This window comes from Acanthaster planci, linkage group LG17 (genome assembly GCF_054643075.1).
Source record: "Acanthaster planci isolate LZ-2023a linkage group LG17, COTS_SCS, whole genome shotgun sequence".
NCBI classification, from domain to species: domain Eukaryota; kingdom Metazoa; phylum Echinodermata; class Asteroidea; order Valvatida; family Acanthasteridae; genus Acanthaster; species Acanthaster planci.
In genome coordinates this window covers 8,239,468-8,253,938 of record NC_141793.1, presented here as the reverse complement: position 1 = coordinate 8,253,938, position 14,471 = coordinate 8,239,468, and the positions used below count along the sequence as shown (strand labels likewise).

The 14,471-nt window shown below is 39.6% G+C and overlaps 1 protein-coding gene across 8 annotated transcripts in view; it reads right to left on the bottom strand.

Moving 5' to 3' along the window:
• Window positions 1–315: 315 nt before the first annotated feature.
• Window positions 316–14,471, bottom strand: part of trrap (transformation/transcription domain associated protein) — an 80,954-nt gene continuing 66,798 nt past the window's right edge. For all 8 annotated transcript variants that reach the window (XM_087148212.1, XM_087148211.1, XM_087148210.1 and 5 more), the window contains 11 exons: window positions 13,410–13,594; window positions 12,350–12,449; window positions 11,718–12,015; window positions 10,919–11,120; window positions 10,254–10,361; window positions 8,274–8,390; window positions 7,075–7,290; window positions 5,347–5,488; window positions 3,689–3,885; window positions 3,104–3,215; window positions 316–2,829 (listed from right to left, as the gene is read on the bottom strand). In XM_087148212.1, coding sequence (XP_087004338.1) covers window positions 2,720–2,829; window positions 3,104–3,215; window positions 3,689–3,885; window positions 5,347–5,488; window positions 7,075–7,290; window positions 8,274–8,390; window positions 10,254–10,361; window positions 10,919–11,120; window positions 11,718–12,015; window positions 12,350–12,449; window positions 13,410–13,594 — 1,787 coding nt within the window. In that variant the 3' untranslated portion in view covers window positions 316–2,719. The remainder of the gene's footprint in view (window positions 2,830–3,103; window positions 3,216–3,688; window positions 3,886–5,346; window positions 5,489–7,074; window positions 7,291–8,273; window positions 8,391–10,253; window positions 10,362–10,918; window positions 11,121–11,717; window positions 12,016–12,349; window positions 12,450–13,409; window positions 13,595–14,471) is intronic.

The window sequence follows — 14,471 nt, the reverse complement described above, 5'->3', positions numbered from 1 at the left end:
TAAACTTTGGTTACAAGTATGTTACCTGTCATGTAGGTCTATTAGGAGAAACTGCAGAAAAATCTCTAGATTCATCAATAATGCCCCACCAGACGTGCACAGAACAAAGACTGGCAGTGTCGGTTGTTTCATGAAACTGTAGACAACAAAAGTGCACGATCTGAGTTCAACAGATATCAACTCAATTTTGGATTCCCAATAAATTTTATATTGGATGCTGTTAATATGAGCACAAAAAAGGTCAACTGGACTGAGCATATTATGAACTTTCAAGGTAGGTCTACAACAATAAAAACAAATTTGACTAAAAGTAAATTAAGGGAATAACTGCATTTATTTCTAGGAGCATTACAAAAATCCACTTGAAAATACAGCTTGAGTAATTTAGTCAACCTAAGCTACACTATTTCTACAAACAGGTCTATAAGAAGCAATTTGTTTCTGCTTGCCTATTCTTAATCAGCTTTATTAGTGTTGCATTATAATTTAACAAGCATCTTCAACCAAGATTCCATGGTACAAACTAAACACATATGAGGGTTGGTATTTTGAAAATGTTTGTGACACACAAAAAAGAATACTGCTATGCCCCATGTTCATTTCTCTCTTCTGCCCCAAATCACCCACAGTACAATAAAAAAAGGGATAATCCAGAAAACAAAAATGAGTGAGCCAGTTTTTTGGTAACTTTGTACAAACTAAATAGATTTCCAGTCAGTGAAATTTTCGATACTTGCAGAGGCAAATTGTGCCTCTTCAAGTCACCAATACCTCGTAGCAAGTCAAAATAATCCCCCTTTTAATCCTTACAATGCTCACATTGAATTAAATTCTAGAAAATCAGTACCAAAATTACTTCCATGGAACTGTCAGTGAATAGACAAGTGGAACTATATTATATCTGTTCTGCTGACCAACAGCTAGATCCACTGCAGTTTATAAACATTAAAACCCTACAATTTCATTGTGAACAGAAAACAGTCAGAAATTACATATAATAATAAGCGGTCACTTCCCTTCCTACAGTTTTAGGCCCAACATATTTACATACGGGAAGCTGACAAGGTGCTATCTTACAGTTCCAATGCCATAAAACTTGAAATTCAAAACAAACATTACCTCAATCAAGCAACTGAAATACAACAAAAACCAATGGCTGTCTCTCTTTTGTTCTCAACTGTAAAACTGGATAAAAAAGACTGAACTTAAATACAGATTGTCCCACTGCTGTGTTTAACATTGTGTATGCAATGCTCCCATGAAGCAATTCACTGCACACATAAATGGACCACCATGATCTCTAATGGAATTAGAACCGCTCATAAAACCAACTGGTTGTTCTACAAATTGTCCTTGGACAAGCCTCCCACATACAGAGATCCTGCAGCTAGCATACTGATGTATATGTATTCAGCGAAATTCCACTGAGAATTACACTTAACTTTCATAGGGCAAACAAAAAGACTAACATACATGTACATACAATAATGTATCATTGGGAAATAACTACACTGTTTACCAACTTAGAAGTCTGAATATGCATGACTCCTGACAGCATGATTTGATGACAGGATCTTATAATGACTGGGACTTGTCTTTGCCTCTGTATATCAATGTCACCAAATGAGCTATTTTCTCCAAGGCAGAAGACAGTAGTAACTACATGTACAACAAGTAGCAAATATCTTTAACTTAAGTGTCCACGCAATGCAATTGTTTTACAACAACCTCTGCAACTGTACCTTTGTGATTCAACAAACTTATTTTCAATTTTTGTTTTGCCATTTTTACCCGTGTTTGGAATCTTTTTTTGTTTTCACGCAGATGAGAATTTCCATATTTGTGAACAAAAATGGGGTGCATCCCAGGCAATGAACCTCAATGTTGGACTGATTTGTGCATAAAAACTGCAGGAATATTTAATTTTTGCTGATGTAAATTTCTATTGGTTTGTTAATTTATTGTTTCAAATTTTGAAAATTGTGGACATCAAAACATACATTGGAAAGTGTTTTCCATGATTTATATCACAAACGCAATGCCTTCACTTGTCTAGAAAAGCTTGGACAATTTCTATTGTCTAAAAATGACCTAAGAATGAGCTTGGACATGCTTCATTTCCAGTATGCACTATTGGAATAACAAACAGGCTAATTGCAAGTATTGTGTCTTTACTGATGGGAAATTGACCCAGTCTGCATCAATGAGTACTCTACTTTATCATGTATTACACACACTAAAGTCATATGCATGTCTTTAACTTACAGATATCTCAGACAAAAAATCCTAAACATCCAATGCTAGAAGGCATTGTAAAAATCAACAGGCAAAAAAACCCAAACAAAACCAAACTATAAGACAGGAAATGACTTCAACTTCTTCTGGACAGCATGTATAAACAATGCTTACATGTCTGTGCATGCGTCAAATCATAACATGTTTAATGAAAACCTGTCTCCTTTGGTAACTCTAGGAATGTCCGTGATTCCCTTCTTGTCAAGCATGTATAGATATCCTTACTTCATACTGGCTTCCAACATTTTGGGTTGGAATCCCAAATGAGAACACTGCACACTTAATATTTCCATCTAGTGATTTCATATGCTGGTTGGTAGTAGGAGTTAGAGCGTCTTGTCTATGAGGACCAATGTCATGAAACCAACACTGAAGCTTAAGTTGGACAAAAGTTCCTGGTTCTACAACCTTGCCTGGATGATTATTAGAGCCATGGGTGCCACGCAGGATCCATGCGACACAGATTATCAGGACTATTAGCTGCTGCAACTAATGTACTGACTTTGCTCTCACCACCTTCAAACTGGGCAAGGTCTGCAGCAATAAGGACAAAAAAAAAACAAGGTAAATTTTGGAATTCCTAAAGAAGCTATTTATTTTGGTGTACTTTAGCATACTGTAAACTTCACAGGTTCAAATAACAGTCTTCATGAATCATGAAAAACAGAAGTCAGCATTACTTTGGACACCATTTTACAAATGCAGTAATTGGTTTTCAGAAAAACAGTAGACTGGCAGAAAACATTGGAGTGAATTATTTTGTTTTAAAACTAATGATATGAAAGAATAGATATGAATGTGTACTTACTTTGCAATCTAGTCATGATGGCACTAGCTGCTTTATTGACTGTTGAGATGAGAAGTTCGCTGTCCATATTGGATGGTTGTGAACCAGGCCCACTTGTGGTATCTTGCTTTTGCTGTGAAGAAAACATCATCATCATCAAAAAGCATTGATATAACATATCTAAAACGTCACAAATATCAGATTACAAGTTCTGGCAGAAAGCTTCAAACCGTGCTAAACATTGTAATTTAACGGTGTTACTAGCCCAAGTACTAGGAAATTGCAACTGCTATGATTCAGTGCAGAATAATGCATTAATTTAAAAGCTAATATCTCTTTAACAGATAGAATGAACCTTGGCTTTGGAGACTGCACAGAACAGTACATAGCACTGTGTAACTATTGCTAACAGTCAATGAAATGCAATGGACACATTACACAAAGGCACTCGTTTACATGCATATGGCAAAGAACACGAGTGACAAACTTTCATCAGATTGTGCACAAGCTGCAGTTTCTTTGTGCGTGCACTGCAAACATGGTTTAATATTTCTCTGCCAACAATGAGAAGAGTAGATGGCATCAAGCTCTGTCCTGGTGATTTACCTTTTTGTCCCAAGCTATCACCTCATCTCTGAGAATGGCCCTCAGTAGTGATGGAGTCTGGAAGGCAGGTTGGACAAAGCACCTTGCTGCTGCTATCATGCATGCTGTAAGGACACCATTGACTCCTACAGTAGTTAGGAATTCAGCTATGTTGGGTGTCAGACGGAATGGAACTGGCCGATTGGCGTCCAGCTCACCTGTACAGGATCATACGAACAACTAATTTAGAAAACTTGCTGTTTCATTTTGTTTCTGTTAAGGCTGCAGTTCAGAGAGACTGAAGACAGTTTTAGCCTACAGCATCCTCTACCTGAAGCCAATTTCATGAAAGCTGGTGTAACTTTGCATCATGCATAAGCCTTCACCACAAATCTGTGGCAAAGCTGCTCAATGTACTTACAACAATTTGAAGAAATGTTGCTTAGCTGCCTAACATTTTAAATGATATTGACATCCTTGGACCAGGACAATCATAGCTTTTACAATGGCTGCTCCTTGTTAATGTAACAGCAATAATTAATGGCTTTTAAATTCAGCACCATTCACAATTTGAAAAATGTTTTCTTCTTTTCTTTATCAGATCAGTACAGAAAATCTTAAGGTGCTCTCCCAGCCAAACAAGTTTTTCATTACTTCCATAAAACAAATTTGTCTTAAACCAAACAAGATTAGTTGGTAAAAATCACCCATTTCTGATTTATTCGGTGCAACTTACACCATCTAAAATGATAGCATAGTTACGCCATTAGCTGTTTCAGAGGTCAATGAGGTCATAGACTTACACAGTGGATGACCTTTGCGAAATTTGTCATAACATGTAGTGCAACTTAAACAATAAAACTGGGCATATATAAAGCTGTATTATTGCGTAAAGTGTCGTGAAAATGAGCTGTTGGAGGATGAATGATAGCATAGAAATACCTAATGCAACTGAAATAGCACTTGAATTGCCTCTCTAAAACTCAGTCTCAGAGCTCGAGTAATTCGAATGTTTCTGAAATATTTATCACCTTCAAAATTCAAAAATAATTTCCTGTTTCCATCCACTCTTCCATTCAATTTTCTGCACCTCAAGTGCTTGTTTTGAAAGACTTCTCTGAAACTTGTGACTTATGGTTCAAAGACATATGGAATCTATTTACAAAAAAAATACAATCGATAATATGATCTAGTGAGTATGACATTTAGTGAGCATTTCTCAGGGACACTTTAATGGGCTCATTAATGGTTTCATGGATTCCTTGAAACATTTATCTGATAACTGCCATTTTCTTAACATTTCATTTCTTAACATCTTTTTTTCTTAACATTTCTTTTATTAACATTTCTCAGGGTGTTTTAAGGCTTTTGGGGATCATAAACTATTTTCATGTCGATGGACAAATCAGTGGGGTCATTCTTAGGTGTAAGTTTCAGTACCCGAGTTACTTGAAGCACAACAGACAGCCAGGATAATTAGTTTATTGCAGGTTGCTTCTTTGTTCACTTTTAAGTCAAAACTTTGTGTAAAATGTTCAATAAACTATCGGTTCACAGTTCATAAAAATCCTGTACAATGCCTCAAGTAAAACCACGGAAACAGTTACAGTTAACCAATGATTAACCATGAACTTTCAGGCCTGTATGACACATACAAAAAATGTTGTTCTTTCATGTACCTGTGGCATCGTCAATGTCAAATCTAAAGTAGAAGATTGACAGGAGACCAGAGTTCCGTTCCACTTGAATGATCTCTGGATTCATACGGGTCAGGTGCATGACAAACTCAACCAAACCCAACAAGGCTAGCTGGGATGTGAACTGCAACAGGTAAACAAAGACATAACAGAAGGTATTCCATCAGATTAAACGGTGTGATGTTCATTCACCTTGTGCAATATAGCAAATTCATTCCATTCACATTTTAAATGAAATACACCAATGCAAGGACCTGTCAATGAAATCCTGGGAGGAAGAGATTTTCCTCTGTCATTTATGCAGAAGAGACAAATATGAAAGGAAACGAAAAGAAAGGAACAGAATTTTAAGATATGAACAAGCAGGAGAATACCAACATATTTCTTCACCGAGGGGGGCCCTGAATTCTTCACTTAAGATTACCGATGTCAATTTGGTATAAAAAATTCCAAGACTTAGTAGACTAGTGATTCTTTCCACTTGCCAATGACTGTAAGAAGTACTCCAAAACTTAATGTCTACGCCCTCTACCTACCCAAACAGTCACTACATATGCAAATTTCCCATGTGCCTATTATTCATTCGCTGAAAAGATTTGATCACCCATGGTGCACCTGACCTCCCAAAATGCAACGCGGCCTCGCCGCCATGATCGTCCTTCTTTTCTCAGCGCCGAAACTTAACGGACGTGTCTTTCAAGGTATCTTCGATTTATCGAGCTTCCGTTTTTTGCTGCACGGTTCTATGTTGATTTGATCACCTTTCCATTCTTTGTAAATAAATTGTAGCCTAGCTTTTATCCATTTATTGGTAAGAGTGTTCTTTTCATGTATATTTTTGTGTTCTTTCTTCGTTTTTCCTGTATGTGCACCTTGCAGGTGCTTACCGTCGCTACTACGAGGTTCGGTACGCCATGCCTTTCGCCCGACATGGCCCAGAGGAATCCACGCTGGCCAGTGCGGCCATTAGATTTGCTTATCCAGTCTGGCTGTCAAGCTCTGATGAATGTAGTCAACACTACATCAGGATTCATGATATGGAAGCAGTATCTGCATCTTGGTCTTACTTTTAGATAGTTCCATTGCAGACATCTGCAAAACTGCATGCTGGAACTTGAGGGATGTCCTGCAGAGCGACATCAGAAATGGCAGGACAATCCTACTGTCCGCAGCGCAAAGGTCAAAGGACGGACGATAAGTCATTATGAAGTTCCTTTATTATTTCTGAAATTTATACATTCATCCTTGTTTATATGTAAAAGTGTATTCTCAGCATTAGATGTGTCGTCACCAACCCCCCACCTAGACCGGTGCTACTCTGCATGTGGAGTGACTGTTTGGGTAGGTGGAGCACCATAGACTCCTTCCCCACATTAAGTGTGGGTCGGGTCTACTAGAGAATACCTACCCAAACAGTCCTCTCCCGTCCGTCCTCCCCACTCTGGCTCTGACCATTTTGAGTCGCTTTTAAAAAGACGATCATGGCGGCCAGGCCGCGCAGCATTGTGGAAGGTCCATGGGTAATCAAATCTTTTCAGCGAATGAATAATACGCACATGGGAAATTTGCATATGTAGTGACTGTCTGGGGAGGTATTCTCTAATAGACCCCACCCACACTTAATGTGGGGAAGGAATTTTGTTTAAGCTTGATGGGTTTTAAGGACTAATTTAAGAACCTATCCAGATTCCCACTAGGTCTACAACTCACCATCTTGCGAAATGCAAAGTAGTCGGTGGCATCTGGGAATGTCTGTACCACCCATTCCTTCAACATGCCTTTAGGGACTGTATTAGTCTGTACCTCCTTCAGGACATCGCGGAGCACCTGATGACTGGCCTGAGAGCCACGTGATTGGACAGTTGCTAAGCGCTCATAGTAACGATTGATGGGTGCATCATATTCCACCTGATGCTTGGCACATCGCTGTCAAACAAGAAAGACAACGCTCCTTAATCCCAAAAGTGCACATTTCAAGAAATCAGTGAAGGTAAGGCTATTTTCATATCAGTGTTTGTGAACCCATATAGGAGCTGAGCAATGTACCTGTGTTGGACAGCCTGGAAGCATTTATACTGCAATCTACCTACAAAGGTTCATAAAGCAGGGAGCTTGTTTGTGTTGGAAGGCACATCCAGATTTTCTGGGTTGGACTTCATACTTAAGGCCAAATTTCATGTGTCTGGTAACCATGGAATTTGACTCTTCTGATCAGCACTTTGATCCTCAGTTATGAAATGTGACTGTACAGAAATGCATGCATTCAAACTCTCCAGAATCTTCTGTAAGTGTTTCATTAACCCTAACTACACCAAGTTCCTCAAACTATTACTGTAGATATGTGAAGTTTTGGCTGATTCAGTACCATACAGTATAAACTTGTTTAACTTCATTGCATTGAAGAATGATGGCCTGGGATGACAGTGATGGATTTCAGTTTTAGTAGGAACATACAGTGGTTGCTCCATGGAGTGACCTGCTAGTGTTACCATGTGTTGGACTGTGCTTGATATTGTCAGGTGTTGGTACTACTCTCTACAAGTCACTTCTACAGTGCAGAGACCTATCCATACCAAATGACTCAAACTTCAACAATGTTGACCAGTCAGAGTTTAATGGATTCTGTGCAGTCACATGCCAGTGATTACAGTAACCTCTAGCAGATACAAGAAGTATCTGGTTTGAAGGGGGTCAGGCTTAATGGCACATGTCACCATGAAATCAGCCCCTAGTTCTGAGCAAAGTTGGTTTTGACACAAGTAGACATTGAAATTATGCTTCTAGTGAGAAATGGCAAGTAACATCCATATGAATTTCTGCACTGCCTAGTTACATTGTGATATAGCTCATGTGTAACCCTATCCAGCCATTTCAATGCATGTGAAATGATTTCTTAGAGGTATATGTACCTGTTTGTAAATGTCCAAAAGAAATAATGATGATGGAGTGTCTTCAATCAGCCTCATCTGTGGAGACACAGCAACCACTTTGGGGACTGTAAACTGAAGCTGTCTCTTGGCTGTCTCCTACAACAGAAAGAAACCAAGTCACATGACTAACTTACACCAATGCTCTGTGTACTGTTATATTTGACCATTACAGGAAACACTGCCTGGCGTTTGACAGAAGCTAACTAATAATGTGAATGAAATGCATTACTTATACATTGGTAGGGCCTTTCAGTTCTGACAAATGCACTTTACACCATACAATGTGAGTTTATGCAGTGTATGGTGTTGAGGGATTAAACCTCTGGATCTGTGTTAGGTGTGGTCCCCGGTGTCTGGTGACGAGGGATTAAACCTCTACATCTGTGTTAGGTGTGGTCCCCGGTGTCTGGTGATGAGGGATTAAACCTCTGGATCTGTGTTAGGTGTGGTCCCCACTGTCTGGTGATGAGGGATTAAACCTCTGGATCTGTGTTAGGTGTGGTCCCCGGTGTCTGGTGACGAGGGATTAAACCTCTACATCTGTGTTAGGTGTGGTCCCCAGTGTATGGTGTTGAGGGATTAAACCTCTGGATCTGTGTTAGGTGTGGTCCCCAGTGTATGGTGATGAGGGATTAAACCTCTACATCTGTGTTAGGTGTGGTCCCCAGTGTCTGGTGATGAGGGATTAAACCTCTACATCTGCATTAGGTGTGGTTCCCAGTGTATGGTGATGAGGGATTAAACCTCTGGATCTGTGTTAGGTGTGGTCCCCAGTGTATGGTGATGAGGGATTAAACCTCTGGATCTGTGTTAGGTGTGGTCCCCAGTGTATGGTGATGAGGGATTAAACCTCTGGATCTGTGTTAGGTGTGGTCCCCAGTGTATGGTGTTGAGGGATTAAACCTCTACATCTGTGTTAGGTGTGGTCCCCAGTGTATGGTGTTGAGGGATTAAACCTCTACATCTGTGTTAGGTGTGGTCCCCAGTGTATGGTGATAAGGGATTAAACCTCTACATCTGTGTTAGGTGTGGTCCCCAGTGTATGGTGTTGAGGGATTAAACCTCTACATCTGTGTTAGGTGTGGTCCCCAGTGTATGGTGTTGAGGGATTAAACCTCTACATCTGTGTTAGGTGTGGTCCCCAGTGTATGGTGATGAGGGATTAAACCTCTGGATCTGTGTTAGGTGTGGTCCCCAGTGTATGGCGATGAGGGATTGAACCTCTGGATCTGTGTTAGGTGTGGTCCCTGAGCTCAAGAAATAGTTGAGTGCCTAGTCATTTCAGTAAGAACTGTATCAATAAACACTCATAAATACATGTACCTCGGAAAGTTCATCCAATCCTAGTGGTAGAAAGCAAGTCATATGATGGTTTTTAACAGATGATAAAGCTACCAACTGTTTTAAACACTTTCCTGGATTCATGTGCAAGTCTGATACCTGTTTTATGGACTCTACCACTCATACATGACATTCATCATGATTATGTAGACATGTACTAATTTCAGCAATAAGTCTGCATTTTATAGAGTGAGAATTTCACTCCAGACTAGCTCAGCGGCATTCTGTGTGTCACAAGACAGCACATACCACGTGCGTCAATTTATATGTACAGAGATTTTTTAGCGCACATGCAAGGCACTTAGCCTAGACATGGCTTAGAAGGGTGTTTGATCAAACAAAAGGTAAAACTGACAAATTAAGATGGTTGGAAACATATGAACTTTTGACTAATTTCTACTTTAAAATGGCCTCATGACATTTCAGTTCCCTTCACAAAAATGCTCTGCCAGAGGATAAGCAAAACATAGTCTCCTACTCAAGGACTTGGCTAAAAGACAAAACATAGTCTTGGACTTGGCTAAAAGACAAAACATAGTCTTGGACTTGGCTAAAAGACAACATATCTAAAAGCTGGATTAAAACAAGAAAAAGAGATGGCTTAGTTTCATAATGTACCTTTCTTTTGGCCAGGAAGATATTGAGCATTCTGAGAAGCTGCAATACACGTTCTTCTCTACGAGATTCTCCCATTGATGCATCATTGACAACCAGGTAAGGGTAGATCTGAAACCAAAGCAAAGGTTACATATGAGTGCAACAATCACTCAGTAGGGATAACTCACTCACCAATGAGATGACAAAACAATTTTTGGCAAACTTCATACTATCAATACAGTTTGCACTATTTTGTTAAACTAACACAATAAATATGAAATGAACTATAAATACAAACCAACTGTATCACCGCAATTTTACGTTAAAGAAACAGGAGGACTTGAGCTGCAAACCCTGGAGCTTTGCAGTACCATTCTATCATGACCTCCCTACCAAATGCTGGCGGTCTCCTAATTTTAGCAAGGTCTTTGTTTTGGGGGACCACAGATCATAAACCCATGGCCAGAGATTAGCTCCATATTCATAAATCTACCAACAATGAAGAAAACCTGAGAAATGGCAGTCAGGGATTACTAAAGACAGGACAGGTTTTGTTACCTATCATCAAATGAACTATATCAGACAATTGCCTAATTCACTGTAAATCAAAGGGGTTTACAGCTCCTGACTATCAGATATCAATGGAAAGCCAAGCAAATGAAAGACGCTCAATGTGGTAAGCATACCTTTCCATTGCTTCCCCTGATGTACAGCCTTCTAGCTGCTGTGTTGTGTTTATGGACTATTTCTACCCTGGGCATAAAGCGGGCAATCTTGACGCTGTAATGACTGTGTCGTGGTGTCAAGTATTCACCAGGCAACTCAACGTCTGCTGTGCTGGAGGAAAAGTTGCTCAGAAAGCGACAGTATTCTTCAATCAAGAAGAATCTTCAAGAAAGAAATGAATTAATGAAACCAAAAGATCAGTACACATGTATATGGAGTACCTTCTGTTGTCAAATCTTTTAAAGGTCATAAGGTTTGTTAAGATTTTCAGACTGAAAATAGAGAAGCCCCAGTGATCTTTGTTTCACTGGTCACCCAATGTTCCTAATATTCTACAGTACAGAAATCCCCAGTAATAATATCTAGGTAGTTCAAGATTGAAAAGTTTTTGAAGCACCATTTGTTTTAGTTGTCAAATTTAATAATTACCTACTCTACACAAGTGGTCAAAATTTCAACTTCATACTATCTTACTTCAATGAAAAAACACTTAGCCAAAGTAAAGTCTGCCCTAAGCAAATACATGGCTGATAGGATAGGATTCAAACCAATTACAAATAACCCCTCTGCTAACGCCAGTGCCATTTCAGCCTAGGTGACGAGGGGCAGTGCAGGTAAAATGGCTTGCCCAAGGACACAAAACACGACCTGAAGCTGCGTTGGAACCCTTGACTCACTGAACCACTAGGCCACACTCCCTCCAACTTTAACCTAACAAGACTGAGATTCCAGGGACCCTCTCCAAATCCTTTTACTCACTTTGGTAGCAGCTTGGCTCTTGTTTCCATCACCTTGATCCATTTTTTCAGCTTGGAGATCAGATTATGCAGCTTCATAGCACCAGGCAGGGAGAAATCAAAGTCAGTTGTGAACTGTGGCTTAAGTTTCTGGAAATCTGGATCCTGGGTGGTAGCTTGGACACGCTTGGCCAGTGACTCAGATGCAGCACTAGAAAAAGTGGTTGCCACACTGCTAACATTCTCTATACCAACACCAAAGGTGGTGACTAGTTTTTTTATGAAGCTGAGAGTGTGTGGAGTAACCTTTGCCTCTGCGACTGTTTGGACAAAAAGAGAAAAATGCGATATACAATATTCAAAGCCTGATGGAGACATGGCTTACTTTGTTTCCAGGTCTTTTGGGACTGAATTGGACAACTGAGTAGTAACAAGTTCTGCATTGGTTGAAGTTAGAGCGTTAATGGAGAGACAAACACAGTCTGCCTACTTGCCTTCCCTGACAAGCATGTTCATAGGTGAAATCATCAAGGCACAGCATGCAACTAACATGTATCAACAACAGCCTGTGGTATTGTCCAAAAGGAAGTCCGAGCTAGGTAACAAAACACCCTTGGCTTATTCATGCACAGAATAAGTCACTGCATACATTACCTGCTCCTCTATTCTCAAAGGCAACTGCTTGACATTTGGCCAGTGCTAGTCGTAGCTGTCTCAAAACCTCTTCATTCCAAGTCTCTCTAAACCATACCATCTGTAAATAGAACACCATACCTCAGACAATCTTTATTTCTACATAGATCAGCTGACATTGAAAAAGGCACTTGGTTGAATATTTGTCATTCTGTTACCCACAGATTGAAGTAATGTTATCAAATATCAAACCAGACTTATGTACCTAGCGTCAATGTCCCTATTAAAATACATAATCGTCAACCTGCATGTGGCATGGTCAGCCAATTGGAAATATTGTACAACACTTCACATCTGCAGTGATACAAAACTCAATGCATTTTTCTAGAGGTAGAAAGTATTGAAAAATCCAGAACCAGCAATTAGAACTGTGTATTTATTTACATGGCAATCTATAATAACCTAGTCCACAGCACTGCCTTAGCAACATGACATTTTAGCCCTAAAAGCAATATGGGAATATGCAAGCAGTCAGGATTCCCTGCCATAGTTGTTGAAGTCAGAGAAGAAATTATGTCCAACCGTATTCCTATCAAGGAAGCTGCAATAAGTGGCAATGGGACACAAAACATAAATATTCAACTACTGCTATGTTATTACAGTCAAACCTCGTCACTAAGGGGTCCTTTGGACTGGGCAAATAATCTTGTTGATGACAGGAACCTTGCATTATCAGGATTAAAAACAATGAAAAACAAAGGTTTGGAATCTAAAATTGTCCTTGTCTTAGACAGAATCTTGTATTAACAGTGCTCTTATTAACGAGGTTCGACTGTACATAGTACCCAAATAGACAAACACAGACAAGAAGAAACAAGCAAGACAATATTTCATCGGGAAAACAAACAAGGCTGATGATGATATCATGAGTATGCAATGATAAAAATGAAGCAGATGTAGATTAAGTACTCAACGTTAGGGTTTTTAGGTTGACTATTATATGTGCAGAGTTTTACAGGTTTTCATGACCTGGGTTACTCAGATTTAATATTTACTTTCCAAAACACACAGTGTGACTGACCTGATCTACAATGCCTTCCAGTGAAGACAGCAGAATAGGATGTAAATCTCTCTGAACCTGCATGATACGACTGCACCTAACCATTGGCACAGATGCCCTAATTGGACCAGGATTAGAGGCGGAGCTTGCCCCTAGCTGAGAGGAGGAAGATTGCGTAATTGTGCTTGAACTGGATCCACTGGCATCTGTGACAACAAACAGAGAGAGAAAGTCACCATACATTACTACTCTATTATGAAATCTCGGCTACTGCATCTAGGACTGGTTCAGTAACACTTCGCATATTTTGAAACTGACTTTTCTGGGGCTTCCTAGCAGACATTAGTCTTAAGTAAATGAGCTGGGGACCAGCGACACACAGTACACATGCCACATGGTTGGTTCAATTGAAATCAGTACAAATTGAACTGGTGGGGATGAAAGCAAACCAAAGTAATCAACTGATTATCACTGAATGAACCAAATGCACAGATATCCAACCACATTGAACTGGTGGGGATGAAAGCAAACCAAAGTAATCAACTGATTATCACTGAATGAACCAAATGCAGATATCCAACCACATTGAACTGGTGGGGATAAAAGCAAACCAAAGTAATCAACTGATTATCACTGAATGAACCAAATGCAGATATCCAACCACATTGAACTGGTGGGGATGAAAGCAAACCAAAGTAATCAACTGATTATCACTGAATGAACCAAATGCAGATATCCAACCACATTGAACTGGTGGGGATGAAAGCAAACCAAAGTAATCAACTGATTATCACTGAATGAACCAAATGCAGATATCCAACCACATTGAACTGGTGGGGATGAAAGCAAACCAAAGTAATCAACTGATTATCACTGAATGAACCAAATGCAGATATCCAACCACATTGAACTGGTGGGGATGAAAGCAAACCAAAGTAATCAACTGATTATCACTGAATGAACCAAATGCAGATATCCAACCACATTGAACTGGTGGGGATGAAAGCAAACCAAAGTAATCAACTGATTATCACTGAATGAACCAAATGCACAGATATCCAACCACATTGAACTGGTGGGGAT